Source organism: Culicoides brevitarsis, chromosome 3, assembly GCF_036172545.1.
Source record: "Culicoides brevitarsis isolate CSIRO-B50_1 chromosome 3, AGI_CSIRO_Cbre_v1, whole genome shotgun sequence".
Lineage (NCBI taxonomy): Eukaryota > Metazoa > Arthropoda > Insecta > Diptera > Ceratopogonidae > Culicoides > Culicoides brevitarsis.
In genome coordinates this window covers 4,258,892-4,284,735 of record NC_087087.1, presented here as the reverse complement: position 1 = coordinate 4,284,735, position 25,844 = coordinate 4,258,892, and the positions used below count along the sequence as shown (strand labels likewise).

Here is a 25,844-nt window from a genome sequence, read left to right as displayed (position 1 = left end):
ATTTTTTATTTTAATTTAGTTTTTTTAAACTTATTAAAAAAAATATTATAAATTTAATTTGTAGATTAAATTGTCAAAAAAAATCAGGCGTCTCCATTCAACACTTACCTTTTTTTTGCATCGAATCAAAAATTGCACGCCCAATGTTTAACATTATTTTTTTTTAATTGTGATTTATTATCCGTTTAACGTTATACAACTACAAATGTGCAAGCAAATTATATCTCATTAAGTCCGAAACAAACACTTGTACTTACTCATTAAATCAAGTCCGATAGCAAAACGAATTTTTACCTGATTTTTCGGTAAAAGCTCGTATTTTTGTCTCATTCCTTCTTTTAAAAATTCACAAAATGAGTGCTTCAAGTCACTCAGTTTTTTTGTGTGTGTTCTTTTTTTTATTAATAATGACAAAAAAATCTCGTCATATATTCACAAAAAAAAGCGGCGTGTAAATGGTTGCTCCAAAAAATTAATAAAAGTTATATAATAGTTTTTATTAATATTAACAGTACAGTACGAGCGGCGTGAATTTGTAGTTGTGACGTCTTAAAGTGTTAAATTTTGAATGAAGTACGAAGTTTAACGGATGTGGGAAAAAATGTTGCTGTACAAACAAAAATGTGTAAGAAATGTGCGAAAAAATATTTTTTTTTAATAGTTTGTGATTGTAAAGAATTTATTTAAAGTAGATGAGTTAAATATTTTTTACGATTAAAATATTTTTTTATAAATTTTTATTTTTTTATTAATCAAAAGTAAAATATTATTTTTTTTTTATTTTTTTAAATTTAAAATTTTTTAAAAATATTTTTTTTAATAAAAAAATTATTTTTTTTATAAATTAATTAATTATTTTTTTTTATTTTTTTTTTTTATTTTTTAAATTTTTAATTTTAAAAATTTTTAATTAATTAAAAATTTAAAATAATTTATTTTTATAATTTTAATTTTTTTATTTTATTTCAATAAATTTAAAAAAAAAATTTAATTTTTTTAATAAAATAAAATTTCTTATTTAATAATTTTTATTTTTTATATTAAATTTTTTAATTAACTAATTAAATTATTTATAAATTACTTTTTAATTAAAAATTTAAAATATCTTTTAATTTTGCAAATTATTTTTTTTAATTTATTTATTTTTAAAATATTAAGATATTTTTCTTATAAGAATTTTTTTTTATAAAATTTCTTTGAATTTAAAAAAAATTTAGAAAATTTTCAAATAATTTTTTTTTTAATAATTAAAAATTAAATAAATTTATTAAATTTTTAATTAAATTAATTAATTAAAATTTTTAATTTAAAAAAAATAAAAATTAATTAATAAATAAAATATTATTTTTTTTAATACTTTTAAATACTTTAAAAATACTTTTAAAAAATTAACGAAAACTTCACCGAGACATCATCGCGCTTTCACAACACAAAATCCACTCGCGACACTCATTCGCACTCTTCGTTGACCAAACAAAGCACAAAATATTGGTCAAAAAATCGACTTAACTGGGTCTTTACATTAAAAACTTGTATCGCAAACTTGTACAATTCCGCTCAAGCTGCACTCATTTCGTACATTTACGAACACTCTGTAGCGACATACGATTAAACAGGTGGTTGTTTTACCTTAGTGGTGACTTTTTTCGCTTTAAACAATTTAGTCCTACTTTAGATCTGGTTCGGTTCAGTTCAGACATTATTTTCGCTTCTTTAATATTTTTTTTTTAAATATTATTTAATCCACAAAATATTAAATAATTAATTATTTCCTCATAATTTTTTACCTATAAATATTTTTTTAATAAAAAAAAATTCTTAAAAAATAATTTAATTAAAATTAAAAAAAAATAATTTTTTGGGTGCATAGCCTTTGACTTTGATTGTGCCACATTAAACACGAAAAAAAAAAGAAAAAAAACTCACATCGCCACAAGATACAAGACAAAAAAAAAATTTAAAATAATTGCATAATGTGTATTATGAAACAATCTGGTAAATAAATAGTCAGTTGTTGCTGCTGCTGCTGTGTTTTGGCTTAAATATTTTTTTTGTACATCATAAAACTGCATCATTGACTGCGTTCGATAAAAAATTAACTTTTTTTTTTGTGAAAAAAATTTAAATTATCCAAGATTTAATTTTTTTGCTTTAAATTAAATATTATGGACTGTGAAAAAATTGTTAAAAAAATAAATTAAATTAAAGAATCCCGGAAACATTCTAAAAAACAAAAAAAAAATCGAATTATTAATAAATAAATATAAAAAAAAATTATTCAACTGTAAAAAAAAATTATATAAAAAAGTGAATGGATAATAAAAATTCTTTAAGAACGTAATAATAAAAATATTGGATTAAACACAAAAAAAAATTATAAATAAAAGAAGCAAACCAACGTAAATCGTGTTAACAAAGTGCGGACAAAGTACGTAAGTCAATCAACTTTTTACTCTTGTTAGAGGAGTTCAAACACAAAAAAATTACTAAACATTTTTTTTTTGCTTGTCGAGTATGGATTTTCGTACAAAAAGCAATTCAAGTGAGTGAAGTGTTTGTTTTTTCGAAACGTGATAACCTTGTGTATCATTTGAGAAAGACGCGAGATATTTTATTTTTATTTTTAAGTATGAGTAAAAAAAGAGCAATGCACAAGAACAGGATATTTTAATGCGATTTTCGTCACAAAGTAGTATTGGCGAATCTGGTTTCTCTCGCATGAGATTTCTAAAAATAAAAAAAAAGTAAATAAAAAAATATTGTGAACTTGAAGTTCAAGACAAAAATTCTTGCGGTTGTAATGGAAAAGTACCGATGATAATTGTGATAATTTTTGAAAATATAAGTGAATTAATTTAAAAGAAAAAATATTTTTTTATTATAATTTAATTTAAAAAAAATTAATAGAATTTTGCTGAAAATATAAAAGTAAAATTAAAAAAATTTGGCAAAAATAATTTAATTTAATTTAATCTTTTTGTGTCTAAAAAATAAATTTTTTAATATTTAATATTTAAAAAATAAATTTTTTAATATTTGATAAAATTTATTTTAAATATTTTAATATTTTTAAAAATTCATTTTTAAAGAAAAAAAAATTAATAAAAAAATATTAAGTCAACAGAATTGAAAAAAAATTTTAAAATAATTCAATAATAATTAATATTTTAAAAAAATATTTATTTTAATTATTCAAATATTTTAATTAATTAAAAAAATAAATAATATAAATTTAATATAATATTCTTTTAATTAAATTCATTTAATACTTAAATTCAATATAAATTTAAAAAAAATAAATTTACTGAAGTTCAAAAGTATTAAAAAATACAAATAAAAAAATTTAAAATATACTCAAAAGTGAATTTTTATGAATATTTGATGATTTTTTCTTTCTTAAAAATTTTTTAAAATTTTAATGAAAATTTAATGGTTTTTAAATTAATTTTAATAATTTTATTTTTTTATAGTTTTAATAACGTTTATTAAATAATTTCAATACTAAAAAAAATAAGAAACTTTATTTTTTTTTTAAATAAAGAACAATGTTAAAATACTTTTTTTAATTCAAATAATTTAATTAATTTTTTTAATAATTTTTTTGAAAAAATTAAATTGAAAAGTTAAAAATTAAAATTTTTATATTAAAATATTTGAGTCCAAAAACAAAAAAAAAAAAATGTAAATTTTAATTTATTTTTTTTTTTAAATAATTTCTCAAAGAAATTCATTAAAATTTCCTTTAAAACAGGAACTAATTTCTTCTGATAATTCTCGAAACCTTGTTGCTGGCTCCGTGCCACAAAATCATTATCTCAAGGCGATAATATCTCTATCTCTTTCAATATCTGCTCCAACTCATCAATCACTTGGCAATTCAGCGCCTTAACTCACTTTTAATAACACCTTTTCTCAAGAACATTTACATACCGATGATTTCCGATACCGAGGAATGAATAAATTTTATTAACAATGTTGACTTTTCGCTACGATTTGTTTACATTTTTTTCTACACGAGGTTACGATTTGATTTATTTATTATTCCAATGCAATCATTTAATCAACACTTTTAATACAACAAAAAAAATCATGTGATTTTTTTCAAGAAATATTTTTTTCCCGATAAAATTGCAAAAAAAAAAATATTTTTGCTCGACATCGCACTCGCGAAAAATGAATCAAGCGTAAAATTATGAAATATGTTTATTTGTTGTTATATTAAGCTCTAAGCAGCGAATTCCATTCCATTCATCGTATAGTAAAAAATTATTATTTTTATTATTTTATTGCAGAATCTGTGTGCATTGCGTAAAGTCGTATATTCAATTCAAGTTTTTTTTTTAAATAGTAAAGAGTGATATAAGTTGAAAATATTTAAAATATTAAAACTTGAACGAAACAATAAATTTAAAAAAAAAACTTTTTTTTTTCAAGAAGACTCACGCATTGAACAAAAAGTACGCAGACACTGATTTTGAAGTTTAACGAACTTGACATTGACACAAATTTCATACGTTTTCGTGAGTTATTACGAATGTGTGATCTCTCTTGCACACCAAAAAGTACGCAAAACACGCATGTAATGTTTATTTGTGGATGACGCGTCGCTCGTCAAGTACCTGATGTGCAATAAATAAATATCCTACTTAACATGACAATTAAAAAAAAATGAAGACAATTGATGAGGTGTCTGGATTTTCATTTATTACTGTCCAGATTTTTTAATTTATTTTTTTAAAAAATATTTTTAAAATATTTAAAGGACCGAAAAAATTCTAATGACCCGTTTGGCATTGGAACGTGGTAAGAGAAGTAAGAGATTAAAACCAAGAAGTCAATAACTTCTTAATTAACCCGTTTTTATGACGGGTTCTAACATGTGTTTAAAAATAAAGGTTGCGAATATTTAATGATTTATCAGATTCATTAATGGTAAAAAATTAAAAAAAAAAACTTGAGAGATGATTTGAATACGAAATTTCTTTGTGAGGGTAAAAAAAAATAATTTCAATGACCTCTCTTTGTATTCTGTGAAGGAATTTTGTAAGTAGTTTTAGTCATTATTCATAATTTTTAATAAAATTATGATTTTTTTTTGGCGTTTTTGCTTGGTTTGAATTAATTGAAGTAATTTTATTTCCTGAAAAATTAAATTTTGCTTGGTTTGGATTAATTGAAATAATTTTTTTTTTCCTGAAAATAATTTTTTTTTGATTAAAAATTAATTGTAAATTATTTACCTTTCAAAAAAATAAATAAATAAATAAAATAAAAAATAAATTTAAAAAAAATAAGAAAAAAATTATTATTATTTTTATTTAATTTTTTTTTAGTTTTTAAAATTTTTTTTTTATTTTTTTAAATTTTTAATAATAATTTTAATTAATTTATTAATTTTAATAAAATTTTATTTTAATTTAAAATTTATTTTGCTAAAATTAATTGAAATTTTATTTGATTGAAAAAAAATATTTTTTTCATGTTATTTAATTTTTAATTATTATTTTTTTAATTATTTAATATATCAAATAATAATAAAAAATTTAATATTTTTTTTTTATTTAATTTAATTATTTAAAAAAATTTTTAATTTAATTTTTTTTTTAAATTAATTGAAACTTTTTGAATAAAATAAAAATTTTTTATTTTATTTAATTTTTAATTATTATTTTTTTAATTGTTTAATTAATTAAATATTTAATTAAATTTTAAATTTTTTTTAGTAGAATTTTTTTATAAATTAATAAATTATATTAATTTAATCTAAATTAATATTATTTTAATAAATTAAAAAATTTTAAATTTTTTTATTTAATTATTTTAGGTTTTCCTAAAAATATAAAATTAAAAAAAAAATAAAGAGATAAAAAACTTATCAAAGATTAATAATTTGACATTTTTTGTAAATTAATCCAAAAGCCTGATATCATTCCATAATTCAAAAATTTTCCAAAAAATTAACTTTTTAATAAAATAACTTCCGTAATTTGCAAAAAATTGTACTTTAATAACCTCCATAGACCTTTTCCGTATACCGGAGATCACAATTTTCCCTTATCGCTTCATTCCAAAACTCTCATTTCCGACAAAAAATGCGATTAATGATCTTTCACATGGCCATTAACTCGACAATAACAACGGCAAAATCTGCAATTTTGATCCAATTTTTATATCCGAGATGATTGTCGAGATAGCAATAATGATGATTTGATGATCTCTCTAATAATTATACAACGATATCTTTCACGTGTACGAATAAATTAGTAAACTCACGCCATAAGCTTTGATATCGTAAATAACTTGAAAAACACGTAAAAAGTAAACCTGTTTAATTCAAATCAGACAAGAAACAGTCAAAATATTCGATTTCTTCTTTTATTCAGAATTTCTTGTTTATTTTTAATAATACTCGAAAATTTGAAATTCGTGAGTCATTTTTTTTTCAAAAGGTTCTTGCAAAAATTACGCGTCATAATTGCAAATATTTAAGTATTTTTGCTTGAACTTTGGTTGTTTGTTAAACAAAATGACACAAAATGCAACATCACTGTTCTTGACATCACTTTGGAGCAAACATTGCGAAGTCAGTTGAGTCACAAAATAACCTTTTGAGCTCTTTTCCCTCCCAAAAAGGTGCAAAAAGTTTCGCGAATTGCAAACCTAGACTACCAATTAGATTCGTTTATACGCGGATTTATTCATTACAATCAACAATTTAATTAATACACAACATCAGCTTGTTCGCCATGATGACTGGTTAGATTTTTTGCGATAGTTTTTTTTTATTCCTCTACCAAGCTTAGTTTTTCTATTCATGACGTTCGTGCTGTGCGGAATGTCATAATCTCATAAAAAATCTAAAATTAAACATTCTCTTCCCTCTTTGAAGTACTGATGACGTAGAAGGAGGCAAAAAACTAATTAAAATTTTTAAAGAAAGGCATTAATGACGACAATTGAAACGAATTGAGAACAAGAAATATTTGCTGCTTGAAAAGAGGAGGAGAACAATAAATAACATCAAGTGAAGATAATTGTTGGTCAGTTGTTTCTATTGAATAAACACGCGCGGCGTTAAGTAGTTTTGGAAATTCGAAACATTTGTTGGGGAAGTTGTTAGCAATTTTTAAGCAAAAAACTTGAACCAAAGTCAATCCGGGCATTCGTGATGAACAAAAAAAAATAAACAAAGAATTCTTCTTCTTCAAGTCATTATGAACTCGAAGAGAACCTGGAAGAGTTCTTTACAATCATGGGTGTCTTGTTTTACTTTGCGTTTGTTCTTTTGTTTCAAATTTACGAACGAAAGAGACTTGAAGTGAATAAAATTCACATTAAAATCTGAATACGATGCATTCAGAGTGATATTTTACGAGAAATATGATTTTTTGATCTTTTAAGCTGAGTTGCGAAATTGAAGATTTAGTTTCTAAAGGAAACATTTGCTTGTTTTGAAGGAACGAAACTTGGTTTGGTCAATTAATTTTTGATTCAAAAAAAATTTTGGCTTGGTTTGGATTAATTTGAAGAATTTTTGATTCCTGAAAAGTAAAAATTTTGGCTTGGTTTGGATTAATTAGAAGAATTTTTTAAACTCCTGAAAAGTTAAAATTTTTGGCTTGGTTTGGATTAATTTGAAGAATTTTTGATTCCTGAAAAGTTAAAATTTTTGCTTGGTTTGGATTAATTTGAAGAATTTTTGATTCCTGAAAAGTTAAAATTTTTGCTTGGTTTGGATTAATTTGAAGAATTTTTGATTCCTGAAAAGTTAAAATTTTTGCTTGGTTTGGATTAATTGAAATTTTTTTTTCTGATTCCTGAAAAGTTAAAATTTTTGGCTTGGTTTGGATTAATTTGAAGAATTTTTGATTCCTGAAAAGTTAAAATTTTTGCTTGGTTTGGATTAATTTGAAGAATTTTTGATTCCTGAAAAATTAAAATTTTGGCTTGGTTTGGATTAATTTGAAGAATTTTTGATTCCTGAAACGAAAAAAAAAAAATTTTTAATATATAAAAAAAATTACAAAAATTTTTCCAAAATCGACTTACCTGATGAATTATGAAAAATTAAAAAAAAAACTTGAACCCTTTTCTCACAAAACCTCATCTATGCCAAAACGAGAATTTTGCAACGAGATTCTATTCATAAGCTAAATATCAAATTCTGGTTTTCTTGTATCGCCTAGACAACTTTAAAGTGCATTCACACACAACTTTATCGCAAAAATATAAAATTTTCGGTTCAGGGTTAACTGGTTTCACACACAACTCTGTCAATTTGTTGCTCAGCTCATACAATTTTTCGTATTTCCAACAAAGTGTTGACTTGCAAATTCTATGCGATATTCTTCAGTATGTAGTTTGCGAGATGTGACGATGGCTCAAATCACGACATAACTTGTGGCAAAAATATGCAACAATACGACCTTGCAGTGCTTTGCTATCTAGTTCATTGCTCTCAATCGATATTTCGCAATAACCGCATGCAGTTAGAACATTTTTGGTCCAAGAACAACCACTTTTTTGTGTGATTGGTTTGCAATTACATATTTGCTGTTAGCAACTGTGCTAAAGTTAATTGCCAAAAAATAGTACGGTCAACGGCAATTATCGTTAAAAAGTCGTTACTTCGAAGGTTTTTTTGCTGTGATGACCGGATTTTGTTCATTAAAAGACAGAAATTGGTCTCGGATGAGTTTCTAATTCGAAATTCAATGCACGCGAATATTGAGTACGAATTTCCTTTAAGAGCGAAAAAATAATTTTTTTTTCGTATAAGGGAACAATATGGCTGCCACAGTGCTTGAAATTTTTGAATTTTAATCCAAAATCACTGTGGAACAAAAAAATCATTGAAGTTTTCTTGTTAAAAAAAAATATAAAAATAAATAAACAATGACGTTTCCTCAGTTTCGTTCTGTGTAGGTAAGCAAGTAATTTCGTTTTTTGTTTTCAAAATAAAGGAAAGCAATTCAGTTAAAACAATGTATAAGGTTCCATGTTTACGGAAGTTGCAAGTTTCGCGAATGTACGCGCGCTAACCGATACAATGGGAAATTAAATTAAAAATTATGTTGTTGCAAGTGAGTCAATGGTTCTTTAACGCTTTTTTTCTGTGTTATTTAACAAAAGTTGTTTATTCGGTTAAGTTTTTGTTTATTTTTATTTCGATGGATGCATGACTGAGTAAGAAAGGGAAGCAAGATATGATGATATAATCCAGTTTCTTGACATAATTAAGGCAATTTTTTTTTTAAGAAAAAGAAATTTTAAAACTTTCTTCGATTCAAGGATTGTTTAACCTTTTAAAGGACTTTTATTAATTAAAATTAAAAAAAAAATGACAAATGATTACTTCGCCCTTCGTACTAAAGTTCAGGCATTTCAAGAATTCCTTGAGAGCTTTACTTTTTGCATCATTTATAAAAATTCTTTTGTTTTTTTGTGTTAATTAAGAAAGTTCAATCTAAACACGTGAAGGTCAAAAGAAACATTTAAATCTCAAAGTCTTTCATTATCCGAGAAATTATCAATTTGTTCAACAAAGAGAGAAAATCGCGCTGCTGGAAGTAATAATCAAATTTTAACTCCTTTTGGTTTTACATAATCAATCGATAATTACTTCACAACAACGAACGACCTTGATTTACAAAAAATAAACTTTTTCACCTGCTTTTTATATTGTTATGTATTTCACTTTTATCATAAACCGAACGAATGAACGAAAAAGCGAATAACGCAAAATAAAATAAAAAATGTAAAAATCGCAAACATCAATAAGGTCGAGACAACGCCGTAAAAACGACGCAATTAAACTCCTAATAGAAAATGACAATAACAATGAAATCACAACTTTGAAGGCGAAAATGCGCTCGTTGCTCATCATACTAAACGTTTCAATTGAAATAATAAAGAAACCACATCGGATGCATTGTTATAAAAATATTCGATCTTTTTAAAGCACAAGCCTCGGTTTTAAATGCAAAATAAAATGAACGAGCGAATGAGCAGTTTTATTGCTATATTACACTTGTGCTTTTCATAAACATTTGTTAGTTAGTTACATAATTTTATTGACTATGACTGGGTTTGCATAGCTTTTTTTTCTTTTCAATATTTTGTGGCACACATTCAATGAAAGAAATCACACGCCGAACAGGGAGTGTGTTTAGACAAATATCTGTCAATTTGAAGTATGAAAGGGTAGTTCATGGATAATGAGAGGTACGAGGCGTTAGAATTCGTAATTTTGCTAATTCGTCAAAATCAATTCTATTTGAGTTTCAAAATGAATTTTAATCTGCTTTAATAAAAACTTTTCTTATCCATGATTTTTTAAGAAAAAGTAAATTCTATTACTCAAAATGTATTTTATAAAAGTTTCGATATGGGTTCGAATCTTAATGTTTCAGAGAAAGTTCTATTTTTTACGATTAAATCTTTTGAAGGAAACTATTTTTTTTTAATAACTTCATTTTCTGTAAGCTCAAACTAACTTAATCTGTTATTCGATCAGAAGGCTTGATACTCAAAGTGATGTAAGAGATATGAGAAGTAGTAGTTTGTAATTATCGCAGTGACGTCATTTGTCATAGGGGCTGTTGATGTTCGCACTTAGTTTGGTCTTTGACAGAACATCAAAGGAATTTATCGAATGGGCCGTTTTCGATATTTTATGGTATATTTATTGTGATGGGACAATTCAATATTATATGAGATATAAAAGCTTACTTGCTTTTTGCATTATTTTAAACAATTGTTAATATCAGGTTTCCATCATAAGTTTCAAATAATTAAATTCTCCTTTTTATCAGAATGTCAAGTGAGTTTACGATATCAGTTGAGTTTATCTTTTAATAAGCTTCTTTGAAAAAACAGTCCAAATCAAAAACTTCTTTCTAATAAACTTCTTCTGTAAAAAAAAAATAATTTAAGCGAAAAATATCAGTTAATAAGTTAGTTTGTTATAAGTTAATTCTTACCAAAAACAGAAAAAAAATTTCAAATCATCATTTTTGCTTTTTATCTTGTTTTAGAATTTTAGATCGAAATTCTTCCATTAAATAAAATTTTTGGTCCAAACTTTCTGAAAAAAAAAATATAAAAATTAGTTCAGCTTGAAAAAAAAACATTTCATGAACTACCCTTCGATCCATTAAGTCAATTATTACTCGTTCAGTAGGTCACGAAACACTTATTTCCTTTCTACGACGATTATGCGAAAAAAAGAAGTAAAAGTATCCAGAATCACAGCTTCAAGCAATTTTACATACGAAAGTGCAAGTGCTTAAAAAATGTATGTCAGTTACATCACTCGTCCCAATTTTCTGAAATTTTTAAAAAAATATTTTTTTAACATAGAAAAAATGACAAGTTCTAAAACATTCAATGAAACGACATCAAATAACGGTAAAATTTGTATGCTTGACCTTACGACAACATCGCGACGAATACGCTACCACACGTAATAATTAACAGCAGCGCAACATCCATTCGTCGTGTTTTCATAGTCTTTAAATGGACTAAAATTGAAAGTTGAAGTCTGTTTGCAATGTAATTTTTGTGATTTCGTAGCGACAACGACGACGACGACGCAACGCAAAACGAGAGAGAGAAGCAAGACAAGAGAGCCACATAAAGTAAATATGAACCAAGGTCGTTTGATTTATCACAATAATTATATCATTACGTCGATTTTTTTTGTTGTAGTAGCTTAAAAATTGACTTCGATGGATGCTCGCATGACAATTTCAAGTTTTTTTTCGGTTTGCGGAGCGATATCGAGTGGCAACAACAATCGATGAATGGAAATTACTGTTGCGTGGAGCAAATTTTATGTATATTTTTTAATAGAAGTGCGAAGTGAATATTAATTGGTCGATCAATATATTTGGTGTCTTGGCGATTTGGCAGAACGCGGTTACATGCGACGACGCAAGGCATTTTGACATGTGTTTAATGACGGCGTTTGACACAGTTTTAAATGTTTTGTGCGTGCGGTTCGTAATTACGCTTTGGTATATTAGGATTTATTGGTTCGCTGCTGTAATTTTTTTTTGGTTTGCTTATATGCAAAAATTTTTGTTTCAAAAGTATTTAATTTTAATTAACGGGTTTTGAGTGAAAATTTTGTATTGAGTACTTTGTTGATAAGTGTCATGGTTGTTTAATTGACGAATTTCGAAATTATTGGCAAGTGTCCGTTAAAATTATTGAATAGCTTGGGAAAATTCCATAAGCTACAAAATTTCAAATTAAGAGGAAAAAATTCTTTAAATTTAGATTTTAAAGACAAAAATTAATTTAAAAAAAATTAAAAGTTTTTAATTAAATTTTAAAAAATTTAAAAAAAATCTTTAAATTATTTTTTAGTTCTAAATTTAAATCTTATTAGTTTTTGATCTAAAATCTAATTTAGAGCTAAAAAACAATTTAAAAAATTTTTTTTTAGTTTTTTTAAATCTAATTAAATTTTTTTTAGGTTTTAACTTAATTTGTATCATTTAAATTTAAATTCAAAGAATTTTGTCTTCTAATTTGAAAATTTGTAGCTTATGGAATTTTTCCATGCTATTCAAAAATGTTAAAAAATACTTGTCAAATATACCGAAATTTGCCGATTAAATAACCACGATGCTTAAAGATCTCGTCAGATTTTAAGCTTTTGATCTAAAATCTATTCTAAAAATATTTTAAATAATTTTTGTATGAAAATTAGTTTGGAAAGACAAAAACTGACTTAAAATTTTATTTCAAAATGTAAAATTTTCATTAAAAAAAGTTTTATACTTACCAATTTTTCAGCTCTTCCTTATCTTGGCCTAAAACATCCTTTGCAAAGAGATTTCGAGTCAGTTTTCACAAATTTATCAGCTTATAGGAAACTTCATCTAAAAATACAAAAACTGATTAAAAACTATTTCCAAATTCAGTAATTTCCGCCCTTTGCCCACATGAATCATTTTCAATCAATTTTACATCATCCAATTGCCGCTCAATACATCACACGTTTTTGTCGCATATTTCTGTCATCATTAACACACATTTTCTTCCCTCACTTCTTCTTCTTCATTTTTTTTCCTTCATTCACAAACATACCAAAAAACCAGCCCAAAAAAAACTTTCTTGCTAATTTCAAAAACAAAAATATTTCATTATCACTGTGTTAAGTTTATTCATATAAATTTATGAATAAAATCACTTTTTTTTATTTATCGAATTTGTATGCAAAAGAGCTTCACGCGATTAAACGACGAACGACGACGTTTCTTGCAAATATCTTGCTGCTGCCTCATAATCGGAATTTATATGTTTACTACTAACTCAGCTGCTTCATACCTGTCATCGTCGTTTGTCGTTGTCGCAGTTCGTTAGATCGAGGGAAAAAGTGTTATGTCAGGCTATTTGTTTAATTTAATTTAAAAATATGCGGTAATAATGTGTGTCGCCCTGATTCGATTTTTTTTTTTACATTTTGACATAGAAAAGCAGTCCTTACCTTATTTTATCAATCGCAGAAGTTATCTAATGCAGTATGTGACATAAGAGCTCAAATTCAAGTTCATGAATGTCAATGTGCCATCATCCGACAAAACAATTGTAATGACACTAATTTAAAGTTTTTTTTAATGGAGATGATCATGATGAGTTAAAAAAAAGTAACAAAACAAATGTTAACTGTGATGCAGCTCTTTTTCTGGTTGATGGAACAAAAGTTGGTCAATTTGTGGTTTTTTTGTTTAGTTTGTGTTGAATTTGTAGTAGAAAAGTGCTTTACGTTTCATTGATTTGATAAAAACAGAAGATATTTCATTTAAAATATTTTTTTAGGTTTTTTCATAATTTTTGAAATTTTTTAGCTCTTGGCCTAAAAATTTTTCTATGAAAGCTGAAAAGTTAGTTTTTATAAATTTGAACTCTAAACACTTAATTTAACTAAAAATCAATCAAAAAGTTAAGTTTTTCTGATCAGAAAAGCTTTCAGCTCTTGGCCTAATTTTTTTTTTGTTTAATAAGAGCTGAAAAGTTAGTTTTTGTAAAATTAAACTCTAAAGACTTAATTTAACTGAAAATCAATCAAAAACTAAAGTTTTTATGATCAGAAATACTTTCAGCTCTTGACCTAAAAATTTTTCTGTGAAAGCTGAAAAGTTAGTTTTTGTAAAATTGAACTCTAAAGACTAAATTCAACTAAAAATCAATCAAAAAGTTAAGTTTTTCTGATCATAGAAGTTTTCAGCTCTTGGCCTAAAAATTTTTTTGTTAAAGCTAAAAAGTTAGTTTTCATAAAAATAAGTTTTAAATCAAAAAACTTTAACAAAAAATTCAAACAAAGCTTTTTTATGAACCAAAAATCGTTCGATTTCAACCTATTGTTCAATTTCAGTGATTTATGTTCGAGAAAAGCCCTTTGCCTCCCACTCAAAGTACAAATCGCTTCAGTCTAAGCAAACATATGAGCGACGTACGAGACACTACTGACCTAAATAACCATAAGTTAACACTTTTTTGTCGCTCGCCAGCGTTGTTTACCCCATTCATTCATACAATTATTGCACTCGACTGACCAACATATGTGCCTCTACTTAAATAAATAGCCATAAGATATTAAATAATATAACATTTTTTTTCTTTCGTGTGTGTGTGTGTGCGTTGTAAACCGGTAAGACATGTTGTATGGGCCACGTGAATGAACTCATCTGGCCTACTTTTCACTTTCATCTCGTACTGTACCTGCACACGTACAGCGAGGCATTAGCAGTGTCATGTTACGGCAAATTACAAGAAATTAACTTTTAGTTTCGTTGCAAAATCACGACACGAGAAATGCAAGAAAGAGAGCAATGTACTTTGCAATTCTAAAGTTCAAAAAAAAAAATTTTTTTTTTAAATATTTTTTGGTAAAATCACACAATGAAAAAATGTGAAATAAAAAACTGGTTCAAAAAAAATTATTGAGCAATATTTTTCGTATTAGCAGCAACAATGGAATGAAACGAACTCACATTTTTTGCTGCGTTTTTAACAGTTGTGAAGAAACGACAACAAAAATAACAACAACAGAGACATTCAACAATGAATTGCAGCATAAATTAATTGAAATATTAACGAAAGTTGCTTTGTGTGAAAAAAAATGCAATTTTAATGCAAGTGAAGTGTTTGCAAGACAATTAGTAATAAATAAAATAGTGAAAAAAAAAATAATTTGCAAAAAATTCAAGTTGAAATAATTTTTAAATAAAAAAAATAAATTTAAAAAATATTAAAGAAAAAATTAATTTTTATGGAAAGAAGTTCCAAAATCTATAAAAATATAAAATTAAAATTAACAAAAAATTTTAATAAAATAAAAAAATAATTAATTGAAGTAAATTTGAAGAAAAAAAATTAAATTTAAAAAAAAGTTCGAAGAAAAAAAAGTTACAAATTATTAAAAAAAATTAAATTAAGAATTAAAAGAAAATTAAAAATATTTTGAAAGTGTGTTAAAAATAATCTGAACTGAAAAATTTATAAATTCAATAAAATTGAAAAAATTTGAAAATCGCATTTGTGCTAATTCAAAAAAAAAAATTAAGAAAATAATAATTTTTGTGGTAAAAAGTTTTAAATTATTTAAAAAATTAAATTAAAAAAAAAATTTCATGAAATAAAAAAATATTAAATTGAAGTTATTTTAAAGAAAAAATATTTTAAATTTAAAAAAACGAGGAATAAAAAATTGCAAATTATTTATTAAACATTTAAAGAAAATTTAAAATAAGGTTCATTTGTGAAAATAAACGAAAATGTGTTAAAAATATTCTCAACTGAAAAAAATTTGCAAAAATTCTTAAATTCAATAAAATTGAAAATGTCAATTGAAAAAATTTGAAAATCGCAATTCTGCTAATTCAGAACAAAAAATTAAAATTTTAATTTAAAAAAAATAAAATCTCTTAAAATAAAATTAAATTTAAAATAATTTATAATAAATAAAAATCTTCGAATTTTATAAGAAGAAAATCAATAAAATTGAGTCAAAAAATATTTTTGATAATAAATTATTGTAATTTTGAGAAAATTAATTAAAAATTTAAATTTTCTCAAAAGAAATTTTTCTTGTTCAAGAATTTTAAAAATATATTTAAACATTATTTTAATCTTAATTTATTTTTAAATTTTATCATTTTTTTCTTCAATTTAATTTTTTTATTTTCAGTAAAAAATATTTAATTTTTATAAATTTTAATAAATTTAATTCTCTTGAACGTAATTTTTTAAAATTTTAATTATTTTAAGAATTTTTCTCATTTTTACAATTTTTAATGATAAATTTTCTTTCTGAGTAATTTTTATAATTTCAGTAAAATTCTAAAGAAATTCAATAAAAAAAAAGTCATCAAAGCAATTCAAGTGTGACCTAAAATTACATTAAAAAATTCAACATTTTACAAAAATCTCACGTATTTATGAATCACAAGCCTACCGCATTTGCCGCCGACACAATAGGAAGACAACATTTACATCTTATGCGTTATATAATTTTTTATTTTATCGAAATTCCATCGTTACAACCTCGGTTCGTCGCTTACATCAAATCTTTCGTCTTATTTCGCGTCTCGATGCATCGGATGATCAAATATCGATTCAAATGAATTTTATTGTTTGCTAATTATCATCTAATCTAATCATGTCGATTCGTGTGCTTCGATTGTAAATTTTGATATTTGAAATCCATTCTGATGATCTCTGACGTCGATAACAAATTAATTTACGTCACTCAAAATATTAACGAGAAAAAATTAATTTAAATTTCTTTTTTATTTGCAGATTTATTCATTTGGCTGTGACGTTACCATAACTCGAGTACACATGAAATCAATAAAATTTTGCACAAAGCTCAAATTTGCACATCCGCTCTTCTTATAACGGGAAGAAAAAGGGACACGACAAAAGTAGAAATCGCCATCTAAAGTAGCAAAAAGGACTCGAAGCGCATAAAAGGCATTCACGATGGATGTTGCCGTTGAAATTCGCAAGGGGTACAAGTATTATGGGAAATCCGAGAGTGACCCGAGCAAAAAAATCATTCTCAATTATCTGGATATGAAAGTAGAGCCCGGATCAATGTAAGATTTTACGATTTTTTTTTATTTGCTTGGTTTGGATTAATCGAAATAATTTTTGAATTAATTTAATTAATAAAAAAATCAAAAAATGATATTAATTAAATTATTTAATAAAAATTAAATTAAATAATTTAATTAATTTATTTTTTTTTTTTAAATAATTTTATATTTAATTAATTTTAATTTAATTAATTTAAATTTATTTAATTAATGAATTCATTAATTATAAATTATGTAATTAATTAATTTATGAAAAATTGCTTAGTTTGGATTAATTGAAGATTTATTGAAATGAATTTCCAAGAAAAAATTGTTTGGATTAATTGAAGATTAATTTAAATTAATTCTAAAGAAAAATTCATGGAAATCGATTGAAATGAATTTTTAATAAAATTAGCTTGGCATGAATTAATTCAAATAAATTATTAAAATAATTAATAAATAAAATTTTACAAATAATTTAAAAAAATCAAATTAAATAAAATCAAAGAAAAAATTTAATTAAAAAAAAAAAATTTTAACATTTAAATTAAATTTATTTAAAATTTAATTTAATAGAAAATAAATTATTTAAAAAAATTAAAATTTTTAAAAATTAATTAAAATTTTAAATAAAAAATTTAATAATGTTTTTTTTAATAAAAACGAAATAAAAAATAAGATTAAAAATTAAAAAAAAATAAAATTAAATTTTTAAAAAATTAATAAAAAAAAAAGATTTTACAATAAACTAAAATATTTAATTTTAAAATAAATTTTAAATAAAAATTATTGATTAATGAAAAAAATAAAAATTTTAAAAATTAAATAAAAAATTTTAAAAATTAAATAAAAAATTTTAATTAAAAAAATTAAATTATAATTTTTTTTTAAACTTAAATTAAAATTTTAACTAAAAAAAATTAAAATATTTTTTAATGCAACATTTACCTTTTTAATTTCAGTTATGGACTACTTGGAGCCTCAGGTTGCGGCAAAACAACTTTACTATCATGTATTATAGGATGTAAGCATTTAAATAGTGGTGAAATTTTCGTATTAGGCGGCGAACCGGGCACTTTAGGAAGCGGAGTTCCCGGACCCAGAATTGGTTACATGCCGCAGGTAAAAATTTATCTCAAAGAAAAAAGTTTAACGCTAATTTTTGATTTTTTTTTTAGGATATTGCATTGGTAGAGGAACTTACAATTAAGGAAACTATTTATTACTTTGGGCGTATTTATGATATGGGAGCCGAGACGATACGGGAAAAGTACAAGTTTTTGAAGGAATTGCTCGAATTGCCGGATGGCGATAGGCAATTGGGACAATGTAGCGGCGGACAACAACGAAGAGTGTCGTTTGCGGCGGCATTGGTGCACACACCTGAATTGCTCATTCTTGATGAACCGACAGTGGGACTCGATCCGATACTTAGAGAAAAGTAAGTTTTTGTAAAAAAAATATTTTTGGATGGATTTTGATATTTTTTGAAAAATTAAAAAAATTTTCATACAATTTTACGATTTTGATAATTAAAAAATATAAAATTATTTAAAAAAAAAGTTTAATTTTTTACTAAAAATATTTTGCACTTCAAGAACTTTATAATTTTTAAATCTTTAAATTATTAAAAAAATAAAATTTTTATTAAATTTTAACAAAATTTCAAGATTATTGGATCTTAAGTTGATAAAATTTTTACTTATTTTGTTTTTAAATTTTTAAAAATATTTTTTTTGTGAAAATTAAATTTAATTTCTATTTTTAAAATTAAATTTCTAACAAATGTGGATATTGTATAATTTAAATAATTTTTAAATTTTAAAAATTATTTTTTTAATTTTAAATTTTTTATTTAAATGAATTTTTTTATAAATTTATTTTTTTAATTTATTTTTTTTATTTAATTTTTTAAAAATTTGTAAAAATTTAAAAATTTCAATGCTTTCATGAAGATTTTTCGACAATCCAACCAAAAATCGTTCAAAATTCAATGCAATCTCACGCTCGACTAACTTTTTGTTTAATTTTTCCTTCCGCAGAATTTGGGATTTCCTGTTAGAAGAGACAAAATCGACAAAATTAGCTGTAATTATCACGACGCACTACATCGACGAGACCAAAAAAGCCTCGAAAATCGGGCTGATGCGAGGCGGCGTCTTGCTGGCAGAACAATCGCCCACAGAAATCCTCCGGAGCTACAACACGACGTCACTCGAGGAGGCTTTTCTGCGAATGTGCCTGAAACAGGGCTCCGACGAGGCACGCGACCATCACACGAACCTCAATAACGCAAATGCCGACGTCATGAAAGACGTTCTTGTGACGAACAACAATCATAATCATCACCATAATAATCATATTGTTGCGAATGGCGGCGGGCATTACCATAATAATGTGGTTAACGATCCAAAGAAGACTGTAATTACCACGGAATCCAATAAGAATGTCTATCGGGACTCGAATTTCGTCGTAGATACCCAAACGGGCAGCGACTCGATCGAGAAACGGCGACCCAGTGTCATGGAAAAGATGAAATTCACCTCGAAGACGCGCATGAAAGCGTTACTTGCCAAAAATTTTGTTCAGATGATACGACAACCGGCGTGAGTTTTTGAAAAATTTTCCTTTTTTTCGAGATTTTTTGACATTTTTCGTCGTTTTTAGCGGATTAGTGTTTCTTTTCTTCTATCCGATCTTGCAACTGGTATGTTTCTACACAGCAATTGGCGGCGATCCAAAAGAACTGAAAATCGGCATCGTTAACGAGGAAATTTCGCACTTTATGGACTGTCACAATGAATCACTTATTACGGTTTTTGCGCACGATTATGAATGCGATTGGTGAGTTTTTGCCCTCATTTCCTTAAAATTGCTTGAATTAAAAAAAAGTAATAATTAAAATATTTTTTAAAAATTGAAGAAAAATTTTTTAAAATTAATTTATAAAATTATTAATTATTTTTTAAATTAAATAAATTTAATTTTTTTAAGTTTTAATTTTTAAAAAATATTTTTTTCAATTGTTTTAATTTTTAATAATTTTTTTTAACATAAGTAAATTTAATTAATTAATAATTTTTATATCAAAAAATTAAATTATTTAATTATGTAATTGATCATTTTTATTTAAAAAAAAAATCGAAAATTAAAAAATATTTTTCTAATTTTATAAAAGAAAAAATTAATTTAAAATCTAAAATAAAAAATTTAAACTTCAAAAAAATTATAAAAAAATTACAAAAAATTTTTTTTTTAAATTTTATTTTTTTTTTTCATGAAATTTATAATATTTAATAATTTTATTTTTTAAAATAAATAAATAAATAATTAAATTTATTTTAATTATAAAAAAATTAATTATTTATTTTTTTTTTATTTAATTTGGAAATATTAAAATTTTTTAAAAATTTAAAAAAAAAATAACTTTCCTTTTAATTGATTTCTTACCCTAAAATGAAAATAAATTTAAAAAATAAAAAAAAAAATTATAATAAAAAAATTAATTTAATTTTAATTTCAAAAAAATATTGATGAAATTTAAAAAAAATTAAAAATATTTTAATAAATAAAAAAAATAAAGTAAAAAATTAATGAAAAAGTTAAAATTTAATTTTTTTCAGGCACAAAATATCCTGTCGATACCTGAACGCGCTGAACGAAAGTGTGGCAAAGCAAATTCATTTCAACACGTGGGACGAGGCATATGCAGAAGCACGCAAGGGACACATTGTTGGCATCATTCGATTTGCGGCGAATTTCACAGAAGCTCTTTCCGATATTCACGCAAACGGCAGAAAAGCGGATAATGGATCTTTCGATTCGACTGACATTGAAATTTATCTCGACAAATCAGATCAGCAAGTGACGTTCTTCTTGGAGAGAAATCTTCGGGTGACTTTTAAGGAGTTTGCCGAGTCGCTAATGACAGATTGCGGATATCCAAAGGCTTTGGGAACTGTTCCAATTACGTTCATGGATCCCGTTTACGGAAGCTTGGATGAGGAATTTACGGAATTTATGGCGCCGGGAGTTGTTATGACGTGAGTTGAAATTAAATAAACATTTTTAAAAAAATTAAAAAAAAAAAATTAAAAAAGTTAAAATTAATTTTAAATTTTTGAATTAAAAAAAAATTAAAAAATAGATTTATAAAAAAAATAAAAAAAAATAAAAAAAAATAAATTAAAAAAATTTAAAAAAAATTAAAATTAAAAAAAATAATTTTTTAAGATTTTTTTTAAATAATTTCTTCCAAAAATAATTTTTAATAATTTTTTTTAAATTTTTTCAGGATGATTTTCTTCTTAGCAACTCTCGTAACCTCAACAATTTTCATCAACGATCGTTTGGAGGGTATTTGGGATCGAACGCTCGTTGCAGGAATAAAACCTCTCGAAATGCTGTTGGCGCACATCATCACACAAACTGTCGTCATGTTGATTCAATGCATGGAAATTATTTTCTTAGCGGGCGTCGTTTTCGGAACCGCCAATAACGGCAACGATTTTACCGTTATTTTCCTGCTGATGCTTCTTGGATTCGCGGGAATGTGTTTCGGTGAGAATTTTCTGAAATTTTGTGAAAAATTTTATTTTAATGAATTTTTTTTCGTTTTAGGTCTTTTTATTTCAATTTTCTGTGATTCACATACCATGGCAAACTTTATGGCCACGGGTAGTTTTTATCCAATGATAATTCTTTGCGGTATTATGTGGCCATTAGAGGGAATGCCCGAAATTTTGCGGTATTTTGGTGAGTATTGGAGAAGATTTTAAAGGAAATTTTGATGATTTTTTGTCTTCAAATGAAAAAAATTTATTTAAAATTGTCATTTTTGATCTAAAATTTTTAATTATTAATCTTAAAATTATAAAATCTATTAAAATATTTAGTTTTTGATCCCTCAAGGTTTCTTATTTCATCTCAGATTAAAAATATTTGTCTAAAAATGAAATTTTTCGTGCCTTGACGCCTAATTTTTTGACTCAAAATATCAATTTTGTCAATTTTTCTTAAATTAATTTTTAATTTTTTGGTCTCCAAAGCATCAAATCTATTTAAAAATGTTACTTTTGAAGTCTTCACTTTCTATTTTATTTACTCAAAAAATTTAAATTTCTCAAAAAATTTACATTTTTGATGAGAAAACTTAAAATTATTTGTTTTGTCAAAAAAATCACATTTTGAAGCCTCAATATTAAATTTTTTGACTCAATATGAAAATTTTTTTCAAAAAAAAATATTATTAATGAATTGAAGTTAATTTTTATGACTAAAAAGAATAAAATTTTAGCAAAAATTATCATTTTGAGAAAATTAAAAAAAAAAAAATTGACATTTATTTTTAATAAAAAAAAAAAAATAATTTATAAATCCAAAATTTTTTATTTAAAAAAAAAAATTATTTAAAAAATATTACAAAAATTTTAATTTAAAGAAAAATTTAAATTTAAAAAAATAATTTTTTTAAAATTTTTATTAAATTTGATTAATTAATTTTTTAATTAAAAAAAAAGAAAATTTTAAAAAATTCAAAAATAATTAAAATTTTAAATTTCAAAAATTAAAAAAAAATAATTTTCACTTTTTATAATTTTTTTTTTAACTTTTTACACTAAAAAAATAGGAATGTAACAAAATTTAAGTCAAAATGTATAAAAAATAATTTAAAAAAAAATTCATAAAAAAATTTATGAAAATTCGAGTGAAAATTTTTTATAAAAATTTCTCAAAAAAAAAAAAATAATAAATAAATAAAATTTTAAACTAAAAATTCTTTAAAAATTTTTTTTTTAATTTTTCATAAGAATTTCACGAAAAAAAATTAAAACATCAACTTTTTCTCATTCCAGCATACCTCCTGCCATTCACAATTCCATCGATATCGGTGAGAAACGTTCTTTCCAAGGGATGGTCCTTCACCCATCCAACAGTTTTAATGGGTTACGTCACAACCTTGAGTTGGATCGCGGGACTTTTGTTGCTGTGTTTAATAGGCTTAAGAATTAAAAAGTAAATAAAATTAAATAAATTTCTATATTAAAAAAAAATTACGCTAAAATAAATAAATAAAAATTTTCCTTGTTTCATTTTTTGTAAAATGTAAAAAAAAAAATCTATTTTTAGGAATCTTTTAGTGAAAATTTTCTAATTTTAATTTTAAATAAAATAAAAAATTCATCTTTTGTACAGAAAAAAATTATTTTTTGTGTCGCGAACTACTTCTACTGCTCTCGCCCGTGCTCTCGTGTCGTTTTTTCCCATGACTTTTGGGACTCGGGTTCTCGTCAATCACCAACGGCGGCTCTTCTTCATCCAAATCCGGCATTTCGTCAATTTTTTCTTCACTTTTTTGCTTTTTCGGGAGTCTCACAATGTCTTGCGTGATTTTTGTCTTGCGTTTTTTGCTTTTTTCCGCTTCTTCTGGCATCGCGGCGTCCTCTTCGTCATCATGTGTCGTTGTAAAGTCCTCCGAAAGGTATTTCGCGTTCGGTTTTCGCACCCGTTTGCCGGATCTGCTGTCGTCATCCGTTTGTTTCGTGAGTTCGGGCAGGATTTTGGGCGTGTCAAAGGGTTTTTTGGGTGTTCCATCGTCAAAACCGTAAAAAGAATCCTCATCCGTGAAACTTTTATTGAGTTTTTGCGATAATGGAGTGATGGTAGAAGCGATTTTAGATGGGGTCGTTATCGGAGTTGTGAAGGAATGAGCTTCTGGCTCAGGAAATCCGTAAAAATCGTCTTCGTCACTGTCGATATTTGAACTTTTTGGGGCCGGGGAAGGAATTTTGGGTTCAGGAACTTCCGTTTCAGGCTCTTTTGGAGGTTCTTGCGCGATTTCTGCGGGAACAGGAGGCAATGGAGGCAACGGCGGTAATGGTAAAGGCGGAGAAATTTCATTTTCTGATGTTTTTTGGTCCTTTTTGTGATCATCCGAGTGCCTTTTTTCATCTCTTGTGCTTTTATGACCTGAAGATCTCGAACGATGACGATCCTTATCCTTCGAGGACGAAGCAGATTCCTTCCGATCCCGATCTTTACTGCTGCTGGATGACTTGTGACGACTACTGGAACTCGAATGATGTCGATCCTTGTCCGAATATCGACTTTTCGACGAAGAATGATGACTTGAGGATGAATGTTTTCGATCGCGGTCCTTCGAATGCGACGACGACGACGAATGTTTCGAGGATTTTGATGATTTATGATCACTTCTACTTCGATCTTTGGACCGATCTGAAGATTTCGCATGTTTTTCACTCGATTTTTCATCAGTTTTTGTCTCGGTTTCGACAATTTCTTGCTTTGGCGCCTCAAAAACGGCATCTTTTTCGTCATTTTCTTCCTTTTTGACGTCATTCGTGTCGGGATTTGTTCCCGCATCGACGTCAATTTTCAATCCAGACTCGGATTCGGTGATATTTTGCTCGACAATCTCGAGTTTCATGTCGCTCGAGTGCGAATTCGTGTCGAGATCTTCCATTTTGAGCATTTTTGTGTGTTTATTCTCGCTTTCGTAGATTTCTTCTTGTAATTTTTCATCCAAAGTCATTTGTTTTCGCGACGGACCTTGAAATTCGATCTCTTCTTTCTTGAAATCGAACACGGAATGACCCTCAAGGGTCGTTTCTGGCTTCAAAGCTCCTCTCGAATCGATGCTGTTTGAATTTTCACTAAATTTGGGCATCTGAGCTTCTTCCGTGATGTTCAAAACTTCAGGTTTGGGACTCGGCGAGTTCGTTTCCGACTTTAAAACGATCGACAAGCGACTTCTGCTCGAAATTTGCGACAATTGTGACTCGTCTTCTTCCTGTTTGAGCGAAGATTCCATCGAAGGTGTCACTTTTTCAGCTTCTTTTTCCGTTTTTATGTCAAATTCGCACTCGGACTTCATGTTGCTCAAGCCCGACAAATGCGAATCGTCGTTTTCCTTCTTCACAATTTCCTCTAAAGGCTCAAAAGCGGGAGATTCGTCGTCAGAATCATCAGCTATGGGTTCTAAAGACTCGTCTTGAGGCAATGGAGGCGGCAAAGGAGGCGGAGTTTTTGCTAATTTATCAGATTCTGGACTCGAAACTGCCTCCAAGTCCTTCGGAAGTAACGAAGAAACGTTCAACGAGTCTTCGAAAGGTTCCTCTTTCGGTTCACGTTTCTTCGGGCGATCGATATTTAAATATTTATACACGAGTTCTTCAATTTGCGATTGAAATCCTGCCATTTTTGGATATAAAACTTGATCTACGATGCGTTCGATACCGGATTCTAAATATCCTGAACTAAAAAAAAATTAAAATTAAAAAAAAAAATTGAATTTTTAAAAAAAATTCTTACTCCAAGATATTTTTTCGTAATTTCTCTCGTAATTGATTTCGATTCGTGTCGGCGGACCATTTTTGCGAACTCAAAAACTTTGTTACGGTATTCTCGACTTTAAACTGGAGATTTTGGAAAGCCGGTTTTGTGTCGACGTCGGAAATGCAGTCCTTGCGAAATTGATCAAACATGCCTAAAACGAAGATTTTGATGAAAAAAAGTTGAAAAATTAAAAATTTTCATTATTTACCGCTTCGTTTGACTTCCGCCAAGATATTTTCGATCAATTGAGGGTCATTTGGTTTGTATTTTGCTTCCATTTTAGCAAAATTTTAGATGTGAAGACCTTTAAATGCAAAATGTAAACAATTTTAGTTCAATTTTTGAACACGAATTTATTAAGAGGGCGTTTTATCATTTTGGTTCGTCTCAAAAATG

At 25.8% G+C, this 25,844-nt stretch overlaps 2 protein-coding genes across 2 annotated transcripts; one reads left to right on the top strand and one right to left on the bottom strand.

Annotated features, from left to right (window-relative positions):
* The first annotated feature begins 16,898 nt into the window (after nucleotides 1-16,898).
* Nucleotides 16,899-23,264, top strand: LOC134834714 (ABC transporter G family member 20). Its single transcript, XM_063849461.1, has 9 exons — nucleotides 16,899-17,111; nucleotides 18,056-18,215; nucleotides 18,272-18,534; nucleotides 19,136-19,699; nucleotides 19,761-19,937; nucleotides 20,717-21,136; nucleotides 21,388-21,653; nucleotides 21,714-21,848; nucleotides 22,949-23,264. Exons 1-9 carry the CDS (start codon nucleotides 16,996-16,998, stop codon nucleotides 23,110-23,112), a joined length of 2,265 nt encoding a protein of 754 aa, XP_063705531.1. The 5' UTR covers nucleotides 16,899-16,995; the 3' UTR covers nucleotides 23,113-23,264.
* LOC134834713 (biorientation of chromosomes in cell division protein 1-like 1) lies at nucleotides 23,108-25,755 on the bottom strand. The gene is made up of 3 exons (XM_063849460.1): nucleotides 25,657-25,755; nucleotides 25,425-25,599; nucleotides 23,108-25,369 (listed from the first exon to the last, which is right to left on the bottom strand). The coding sequence occupies exons 1-3, from the start codon at nucleotides 25,724-25,726 to the stop codon at nucleotides 23,296-23,298; spliced, it is 2,319 nt and encodes a 772-aa protein (XP_063705530.1). The 5' UTR covers nucleotides 25,727-25,755; the 3' UTR covers nucleotides 23,108-23,295.
* Nucleotides 25,756-25,844: the final 89 nt, after the last annotated feature.

Excerpts from the sequence above, each read along its gene's own strand:
- LOC134834714 (XM_063849461.1), top strand. The coding sequence starts at position 16,996 with ATGGATGTTGCCGTTGAAATTCGCAAGGGGTACAAGTATTATGGGAAA. Across the intron at positions 21,654-21,713 it reads ATTCGCGGGAATGTGTTTCG|GTCTTTTTATTTCAATTTTC; the intron begins GTGAGAATTTTC and ends TTTTCGTTTTAG. Across the intron at positions 21,849-22,948 it reads CGAAATTTTGCGGTATTTTG|CATACCTCCTGCCATTCACA; the intron begins GTGAGTATTGGA and ends TTCTCATTCCAG.
- LOC134834713 (XM_063849460.1), bottom strand. The coding sequence starts at position 25,726 with ATGGAAGCAAAATACAAACCAAATGACCCTCAATTGATCGAAAATATC. Across the intron at positions 25,600-25,656 it reads GGCGGAAGTCAAACGAAGCG|GCATGTTTGATCAATTTCGC; the intron begins GTAAATAATGAA and ends TCTTCGTTTTAG. Across the intron at positions 25,370-25,424 it reads TTACGAAAAAATATCTTGGA|TTCAGGATATTTAGAATCCG; the intron begins GTAAGAATTTTT and ends ATTTTTTTTTAG.